Source organism: Mastomys coucha, unplaced genomic scaffold, assembly GCF_008632895.1.
Source record: "Mastomys coucha isolate ucsf_1 unplaced genomic scaffold, UCSF_Mcou_1 pScaffold13, whole genome shotgun sequence".
NCBI lineage: Eukaryota > Metazoa > Chordata > Mammalia > Rodentia > Muridae > Mastomys > Mastomys coucha.
This window is the reverse complement of record NW_022196895.1, coordinates 33,797,866-33,807,799: the sequence shown is the minus strand read 5'-3', so window position 1 is coordinate 33,807,799 and position 9,934 is coordinate 33,797,866. Positions and strand designations below refer to the sequence as shown.

General features: G+C 46.8%; 1 protein-coding gene across 15 annotated transcripts in view; it reads right to left on the bottom strand.

The window, feature by feature from the left end:
* Positions 1-9,934, bottom strand: part of LOC116087063 (protocadherin gamma-C4) — a 176,646-nt gene that overhangs the window by 74,820 nt on the left and 91,892 nt on the right. The window contains exon 1 of one of the 15 annotated variants that reach the window (XM_031365491.1): positions 5,777-9,865. The exons of 13 other annotated variants lie outside the window; for them this stretch is intronic. In XM_031365491.1, coding sequence (XP_031221351.1) covers positions 5,777-8,185 — 2,409 coding nt within the window. In that variant the 5' untranslated portion in view covers positions 8,186-9,865. Of the gene's footprint in view, positions 1-1,275; positions 2,849-5,776; positions 9,866-9,934 lie in introns of those variants that run through there. One more of the 15 variants, XM_031365500.1, reaches the window with a different exon arrangement.

Below are 9,934 nucleotides of genomic sequence, written 5' to 3'. Positions count from 1 at the left end.
TATACATTATATATCATTGGTGCAGGCTAAAATGTGTAGAAGAAATGTTTGGCTTTATTAGTATATACATATTTTACTACTGAAATGTGTAACCGATGAAATGCTATTATAGTTCTTCCTCATTGCAATACAGATTGTCTATCTGGGAAAAATTTCAAGTGTAAGAAATAAAATTCATCAGACTTAGAAGTCAAACAGTTTAAAAAAAACATGAAATGTCTTAGACCAAGAAAGTCTGAGCGCAGAGCTAAAGGGATGCACAGGAGTTTACACAGCCTGCTGGGAATCATAGGCACTGGGAGTTTGTATCTCAGCTGCCTTGAGTCTAACTAGAGGGGGGTCTCACAAAGGACTGTAACCATCTCTACAGATACCAGGGGCAGGAGCACTTCTGGGGCTTGCTGACCTCCTGGGTTCCGGGAACGATTTTGCATCAAAGGAACAGGCAGAAAATGATGGAGAATACCAAGCTCCTTCATCCTGTGTGTGTATCCATATACTGATACAGGTGCACACACAGCTTCTTTATGTGTATACATACTCATACAGGCAGATACAGACACACATGTACAAATAACTTATAAAAGAAAAATATATGTGTATATCCCTAGTGACCAGAAATAGTATTATTTAAAAGACTCTAAATGTATTGTATGGATTTACTAGTAGACTCAAATGCAGTGAAAGGCCACTCTATTGGGTCTGGGGATGCAGCCCAGGGGTAAAGTGTTTAGCTCAGCATGCACAGATCTTGGTTCAATGCCCAGGAAGGGGATGGGTTAAAAATCAACAGCAACTGTACTTTCCATTACATTCTGTTTCTTCACTCTAGTGGAATTTGTTTCCCCTCAGGCTTCACTGGGGATTGAATCCAGGGTCTATTTTCCATATATGCTAGGCAAGCGCTCTACCCCTGTGCTCCGAGTTACACCCACAGCTCCAGTATTCTTAACAAAGTGGCGCGAGATATAATCAACACGAAGACGCTTCACGGCCAAAAAAAGAATTGAAAGTGGAACAAGCATTATCGTTGATGAACTAAGCTTCCAAATTATAGGATACAGAGTAATGTAAAGTAGAAATTGGTTCTCTATCATGCAATAGTTGCATATGGCAAAACGTGTATGTATCTTTTAAACCAAACAAGGAGACTAGGTTGTTGTTGGTGGCTGCCATGTACATACAGATGTGTTCACAACTGCTTTATTAGTTCCAAATACCCATGAATCATCTATACTAGGATGGCAGTTTGCTCCATGCTCAGAATAAACTCACCTGATTTAATGCATGATTATCTTTAGAAAATATCGAATCACCCGATGGCAAAAGAGGCTCGGTTTTCTCGCAGCTCTCCTGACTGATGAGCGTGTCTGCATAGTTGGGCTGCGGGAAAATCAAGTGACTCTTTCGGGAGCCCGCAGTGAGCGAGACCTCGTGCGAATAGGTCTGCAAGAAAGCTTGCACTCCGTCTACGCCCACAAAGTGAGAGGCTGCAACGTCAGCCAATCCGGGTCCCGCAGCCTGGAGCAGGCGCAGTGAGTGCCAGCGCCGCAGCCTGAGCGCCAGCAGCACCAGAACAAAGACCAGGAAGACGGTGGAGACCGCCGCCACGGCCACCACCAGATAGAGAGTGAGCCCCGAGGTTTCGGAGGTGGAAGGAGATTCAAGATTGTCCAGATCTGCCAGGACGTCGGGGATGCTGTCGGCGATCGCCACCGTGAGCGTGACAGTGGCGGAGAGAGGAGGCTGGCCGTGGTCCTGCACAGACACGACGAGGTTCTGCCTGAGAGCATCTCTGTCCAGCAGGGCCCGAGCCGTGCTTACCTCCCCCGTGTGCAGCCCCACCGAGAACAGCCCCGGTTCGCTGGCCTTGAGCAGACGGTAGGACAGCCAGGCGTTCTGTCCTGAGTCTCTGTCCACTGCCACCACCTTCGTCACCAGATAGCCAGGCTCTGCTGAGCGGGGTGCTAGCTCCACTCCGGTAGAACCGTCGGTAGGGAGAGTGGGGTACAAGATTTCGGGGGCGTTGTCGTTCTGATCCAGCACGAACAGACTCAGGGACACGTTGCTGCTGAGCGGCGGGTCCCCGCTGTCTCGTGCAGTCACTTGCAGCTGTAGGTCCGGGAACTGCTCGTAGTCAAAGGAGTGCAGTGCGTACAGGACACCGGTGTCCGAGTTGATGGAGACGTAAGAGGAAAGGGGCACGCCCTGGTGGCTGTCCTCAGCTAGGGAGTAAGTGACTTGGGCATTTTTGTCACTGTCGGGGTCGTGGGCGGTCACGGAGGCGATAGAGGCCCCTCGAGGGTTATTCTCCTGGATGTAGGCCCGGTATGAGGCCTGAAGGAAAACGGGCGGGTTATCGTTCGCGTCTGCCACGTTCAGCAAGAGGTGAGTTTCGGTTGTCAGGGGCGGATTTCCCCTGTCAGTGGCCGTCACCGTGATGTTGTAACTAGGAACCTGTTCTCGGTCCAGGACTGCATCTGTGACTAAACTATAGTAGTTTCCATAAGATTTTTCTAACTTAAAGGGCAGATTCTCTTGGATGGAACAGATTACCTGTCCATTTTCCCCAGAATCTTGGTCATTTACGTTTAAAAGGGCTATTAGTGTCCCCCGGGGAGAATTTTCTGGGACAGAGTTGGTGAGGGACGTGATGGCTACTTCAGGGGCATTGTCGTTCACGTCCAGAACTGTGACCAGGACCTTAGCCCTTGCAGAATATCCCGCGTTATCTGTCGCTTGCACCTCCATCTCGTAGAACCCCGACTCTTCGTGATCCAGCTCCCCTATTGTTGATATCGTACCCAAATGACTGTCCAGCTTGAAAACTTTCGCTGCCTTGTCGTCCACGTACCGGAAAGAATAGATGACTTCCGCATTGGCGCCTTCGTCCCGGTCGGTGGCGTTGACCAGGAGCAGCTGAGTGCCCACGGCAACGTTCTCCCGCACACTCACGCGGTACTCCGACCGAGCGAACGCAGGTGCGTTGTCATTCGCATCCAGGACTGTCACGCGGATGCGCGCTGTGCCGGAGCGAACCGGGTCTCCCGCGTCGGAAGCCGTGAGGACTAGGAGGTGAGCGGCCTTCTCCTCCCGGTCCAGCGAGCTCTCCAGCACCAATTCTGGGTACTTGTTACCGTCAGCTCCGTTCTGCACCTCGAGCGAGAAGTGAGCATTCGGACTGAGCTGGTAGCTCTGAAGAGAGTTTTTCCCGATATCTGGATCCCAAGCGTGGGGAAGAGGGAAGCGCATCCCAGCGGCGGCATTTTCGCTCATTTTTATTTCTAATTCACTTTCACGGAAGTAGGGAGCGTTGTCGTTAATGTCCCTCACTTCTACTTCTACTCCGTATATTTTCCCTACGTCTTCCATCAGAATCTCTAGGTTTAACTGACACTTGCTGGACCCCGTACACAGCTCCTCCCGGTCTATCCTGCCCGCGGTGACCAAGCTGCCGCTTCGAGGATTTAGAGCAAAAAGTTGAGCCCTACCTCTGGAGACGAAGCGGACCCCTCGCTCCGCCAGCTCGCGGGGCTCCAGCCCCAGATCCTTGGAGATGTTGCCCACCCTAGATCCTTTCTCCAGCTCCTCGGGAACTGAATAGCGTATCTGGGTGGATCCAGCTTTCCACAGCATCCCGAGGAGGGCTCCCAGGAAGACCATCCCTTTGCAGGTCTCGTGCCGCTGCATGGGGATCATTGCCAACTGAGGAGTATTTCCAATTCTGCCTCTGACCACTTAAACCAGAATCCGCTTTTGAAGCCTTGAAGCGCGACAGTTAGAAGGTGGGACTAGCTCCTCCAGGCCAGTTCGCTCCTTGAGGTGTTTTGTCTCAATCTATCCGCATTGTACTTTAAGCGCATGCTAAGCAAGCATGGCTTCGCTGCCTTTTCCTCCCCGTGGGTGAACAGCGGCGCTCAGAGTCCGAACCAATTACTGCACAGTCGTGAACTCCAGGCGACGATGTTTGGGCTGTGAACCTCAAATAGCTCCACCTACTGTTCTTCAAATGGAGATGGAAACAGAAGACTCAACAGTACTGGGCAGTTCAGTGAGCATTTTGGTTTCTCCCCCACAAATTCACCTCTTGAATTATTTTCAGTAGCTGTTTGTGTTTTCCTATATTTTCCAGTAAGACAAAAATTTCAATAGATTTCTTGAAAATTCCTAAAGGGAAGAACTACTATAACAAGTTGGAATTTATTACTGGAAAAAAAAATTTTTGCAATCATATGGAAACCAAACATGAGAACTATTATAGTGCACATTATTAGATTCATATGTGAATCTAATCAATCAATGAAGATTATTAACACCTTTAGAGTAAGTGGAAAGATTCCAACCTGCATTAGCTAGAACTGGAGATAGTACTATACAATTATACAGATGTATCATGTTGCAAAAAGGACATTTGGTGTTGAGGAAGACTTAGTAAAAGAAAATTAGTAATCTGAAGAATACTACAAACTGTCCTTCTCCTGGGTAATTTTAAAAACTGAGAACTACGTTTAGAAGTACATCAAAATGTAGAAAAGATTCTAGGAGATGACTACCTGTATATATAAATACATCCAAATGTAGAAAAGATTCTAGGAGATGACTACCTGTATATATAAATACATCCAAATGTAGAAACGATTCTAGGAGATGACTACCTGTATATATTTGATGCGACTAGAAACTGTATTTGAGAGCAAGCACTTTTTGGTGAAGGCTACTGGGCAGTGGACCCTAGCTATCACCAATGCTTAAGTATAAACTCTAATCGAGCTACCCTTCAGTCTCTGGTAGCCATGAAATAAGACTAGAAGAAAACTTGCTTGTAAGACATAAAAGTGAACCGGGCAGTGGTGGCGCATGCCTTTAATCCCAGCACTTGGGAGGCAGAGGCAGGTGGATTTCTGAGTTCGAGGCCAGCCTGGTCTACAAAGTGAGTTCCAGGACAGCCAGGACTATACAGAGAAACCCTGTCTCGAAAAAACAAAAACAAAAACAAACAAACAAAAAAGATATAAAAGTGAGATTAAAAGAACCCCTGCTATATCTGAATATTACTACCAAACTATTATCATATAATTTGAAAACTTTTTGTATATATTATTTCTCAGTTTATAATTAATAAAGAAAAGGATCAAGATATTGATCTCCCAAGAAATTACCACAGAAAGACAAAAGTATAGCTCAGCTAAAATATTTGAGTAGGAACCAAGAGATGGCTCAGTCAGAAAAGATGTTGGCTGCTAAGACTAACTGAGTTTGAGTTCCATTTCCGGGACCCACATGGTAGAAACAGAGACCTGACTCCCAAAGGTTGTCCTCTGACCACCACATGGTGCACACACACACACACACACACAATTAAAGCATAATAAAAATTTAAATTGCTTGAGTGGCAGTGCATCATAATACTTCTAAGTTTTGAGTTTGGGTGTACATATATAAAATATTTCAAAGTCCTTAAAGCCTAATGGTGCATTTACTGGCATATAGAGTAAAGACAGGAAAGAACTGAGACTGGTGATACAATGTGCTTTAAGATATTCTTTTTAAAGCTGGTCATGGTAGAGGCAGAGGCAGGAGGATCTCTAAGAGTTCAAGGTCAGCCCGGTCTACATAGTTAGTTCCAGGACAACTAGTGCTATGTTGAGAGACGCTGTCTTTAAATACATTATATAAAAATAAGTAAAACAAACGAACAGACAAATATAAAATAAAATCTTTCAAAAAGATTTTGAAAACGAAACAACGTGCGAATGAAAGGCTAATTGAAACTCACGTGGGTAGAAGCAACAGAATCCGAGACTATCTTGTTATTCTCTTCAGTGACACCCACTGCCACAGAAGCTTCCATGCAAAGATCTCGCGGAGGGACCATTTCTGGCGTCAAGGTAAGAAATTGAGACGTTTTTTGACAATTGGAGGCAACATAGAGATTGTAGGAATAAGGAAGAGTCCCCTCACTGTAGTTGAGAGAAACCCCTGGTCTCGGCTTACAGCAGAGGCCTGACTGAAAACAACCAGCAGGACCCTGGGACTGGCAAAGGCGAAGGGAGATGGCCAGGATCACAACGAAAAGAAAGAGTACTGAGACCAAGGCCAAGGCCACCACCAGGTAAAACTGCAGCTCACTCTGGGGATCAGATGGCAGAGGGTCATCGCTGAGGTCTGGCAGGACCTCCTGCAGGCTGTCAGCAAAGATCAGGTGCAGCGTGGCTGTAGCTGAGAGCGCTGGCTGTCCACCATCACGCACAGCGACCAGAAGGCGCTGTCGCGCTGAGTCCCTGTCTCCCAGGGCACGCGCTGTGCGCACCTCGCCTGTGCGCAGCCCTAGGCTGAAGAGCCCGGGGTCGCTGGCCTGCAGCACGTGGTAGGACAGCCAGGCATTGTGTCCCGAGTCGGCATCCACCGCCACCACCTTGGTGACCAGGTATCCAGGCTCGGCGGCGCGCGGCACCATGTCGAAGAGCGCAGAGCCGTCGGACTCGAGCGCGGGATACAGCACGCGTGGCGCGTTGTCGTTGCGGTCGCCCACCAGCACGCACATGCTCACATTGGCGCTGAGCGCGGGCGATCCCTGGTCGCGCGCCTGCAGTGTCAGCTGGAAGGAGCGGAGCTGCTCGTGGTCGAAGGCGCGCTGTGCGAACACCACTCCGCTCTGCGCGTTCACGGACACGTAGGACCACAGCGATTTAGGTTCTAGGTCGCTGGCTATGATGGAGTAGGAGATGAGGCCATTGGATCCCAAATCCGGGTCGGAGGCGCTGACTTGAGCGATGGAGGCTCCAGGTGGGTTGTTCTCAGACACTTGGATCAAATAGGAGGCCTGGTGGAAAACTGGCGCATTGTCATTGATGTCCCCAACGTGCAGGGTAACGCTTGTGCTGGAAGACAGAGGGGGCTTGCCTTTATCAGTGGCGATGATGGTGACATTGTACTCCGGAGTCTGCTCCCGGTCCAGGAGCCCGTCTGTTACAAGTTTATAGTAATTGCTGGCAGAAGATTCAATCCTAAAAGGAACCGTTTCTTTTAAAAAGCAACCCACTCTTCCATTTTCTCCTGAATCTTTATCATATGTTTTGAACAGAGCCACCACAGTCCCCGGCTCTGCATCTTCGGTTATAGAAGAAGACACCGAAGTAAAAACCACTTCTGGGGCATTGTCGTTCTCATCAAGAATATCTATCACAACTTTACATTCTGTGGCCATGCCCCCGCCATCCTTGGCCTCTATGTTCATGGTGTAAGTCCTCTTAGCTTCAAAGTCAATAGGGCCTTTGGATTTAATTTCTCCACTTTGATGACCTAAGATGAACTTATCTCTAATATCTTCTCCTAGTGATTTTAAGGAGTAGGTGATTTCTGCGTTGGCACCCTCATCCTGGTCGGTGGCCATCACTGTTAGCACAGGGGTGCCTGCGGGCATGTTCTCTCTAAGACTGACTTTGTACATACTTTGGCTGAACACTGGGGGGTTATCATTGGCATCAGTGACTTCGATTTGAATCTGAGCAGTGCCACTTAGGACTGGCTCTCCCCCATCTACTGCTGTTAGCACCAAGAGCTGGGAGCTCTGCTTTTCCCTGTCCAGAGGCTTCTCCAACACTAATTCTGGGGCATCCTTTCCTTCAGTCTTGTCCTTCACCACCAGAGAGAAGTGCTCATTCAAACTGAGCTGGTAACTCTGGAGAGAGTTCGGCCCTACATCTGCATCTATGGCAGATTCCAGGCCAAACCTAGTGCCTGGGATCGCAAATTCATTGATTTGCAAAACAATACTGTTTTGGAGAAAACGGGGAGGGTTATCATTTATATCTTCTATCACTACGCTGACGTGAAAAACGTTTAGGGGGTTTTCTGCCACAATCTCTAAGGGCAGGACACACAGAGCGCTTTGGAAGCAGAGTGACTCCCGATCTATTCTGTCGCTCACAACTATGTTCCCATTCTCTGGGTTCACTGTAAGATACGGTTTCTCTGCAATAACTTTAAGGTTTCGAGTCAGTAAGTCCTGAACAGGCAGCCCCAGGTCCTCAGCGAGGTTTCCCACGACTGAACCCATGGCCATTTCTTCCGGAATGGAGTACCGGACTTGCTCCGAGAGCCCGGTGCAGAACAAAGGCAGCAAGAAGGGAAAGAGTACTTGCCTCCACAGGGTCTTGCTCCCTAGCTTCTCGCTGAGCTCCATCCTTCTCCCGCACCAGTGTGAAGGGAAGAGGCTTCACGAATTACCTCCACCAGGAAGAAAACTCAAACGCTCCACGTTTGAGGATATCACAGTCTCTAATCTGATTTGCCAAGCAGAAAATTCAAGTCCCCCCACTCTTTAAACCTCCAGTGAATGTACACAATTTCAACCCGCAGAGCCCGGAGTCAGCTCTTGCAGCGCATTGGACAGCAGCGGCGCCCAGAGGCCATTTATAAAATTGCAATCAGAACCCTTCGCAGATTCATCGGGATTAGGTATACAGCTATGTTGAGACGCGGGGAGCAAAGGAATTTCTGAGTTTAGAATTTGACTGCTTTCCAGAGTTGCTACCGAACAAAGCTCCTCAGAGGTGGAATTTGTAGCATAGCTATTAACCCAGTGACGGCAGATTAAAAAGACTTGTGTTTTCTAAGGAAACACATACATTGGAAGAACCAGGAAAGTCTTTTCTCAAGATCACGTGGAAAAATAGCCCCACCAAGCGGTATAGGAAAACTTGACAGTGGTGAAAAGACACCACACATCAGCTTCAGTCTTACGCATGCGCAATTAGCAAAGGAGAGGCACTCAAAACTATTTAGGGAACATTTGGAATAAAGATGGTCAATGCCATAAATTATTTTCAGTTGTAATATAGACACATCACAAGGATTGTTAAATGTTCAATTACCGTTAAGAATCTCACAACATGAGATGGGAGGGAAGTTTCTTTTTATCCTTTTATTTAAACTATATGTTGCATCCTAACTAAATCTCCTATGACTTTCGAATCAACTTTCAGAGCCGACCTTGTCTTTTTCTACTTCAAGAGCTTGGCTGAGAGTCCCCAACTAGTTTAGATTGTGCTTAAAAATACAGACCACCCTCTCCTTACCAATCAAATGGCTCATTGCCTTTTGAATAATCTAATTCTAGTCCAAGTGTAGTGTCTTAAAGTTCTTTTTTCTTCCAACTTTGGAATTTCATAAGAATAAACACCACACAAAACACTCAAATACTTTTCTTGTGTCAGGACAAATTTAGGCATCTGTTAGGAAGAATTCTCTTCCCAACATTTAAAAAATGTTCCTAATCACCAAATTCACAATGAATTACATTAAGATCAAATTCCTAAGTGAGAGACATAAACTTGAAAGGAAATATTAATGTGTAAGTATTTTGAACCAAGTCTCTAGATGGGACACAAGGATGTGGAGTTTGATTATGAAGGTGATTCCTGTGATCAAATCTTTCATAGGTCTCTTTTCCTTGTTTGCCTTTGCTTCAGATAGTATGCACACTACTAGATACTGTATTGAGGCTTCAATAGCAAGCTTTTTCTTCCTGATTACAACAATTGAATATGCGTAAATAAATTTATGTGCAAAATTAACTTAAGGAAAGAAAAAAGTATCGAAGCTGCTAGATTGCTGGAGAAGAAGATGAAAAAAAAGACGACAAAGACGAAGATGAAGACGAAGAAGGAAAAGAAGGAGGAGGAGGAGGAGGAGGAGGAGAAGATGATGATGATGATTACATGAACAGATGAATACAAACAAAGCCAGTCTTTGCCCCCCAAGAAGGACACTAGGGATTGCACCAAGGATCTTGCACATGCTAAGCACAAGATCAACCACTGAACCAGTGAACCATTAGTCACTTATACAACTCAAATGCCCACTCCAATCTCTAGTTTTTACAAATCACATAAACAGCCGGGCGGTGGTGGCGCACGCCTTTAATCCCAGC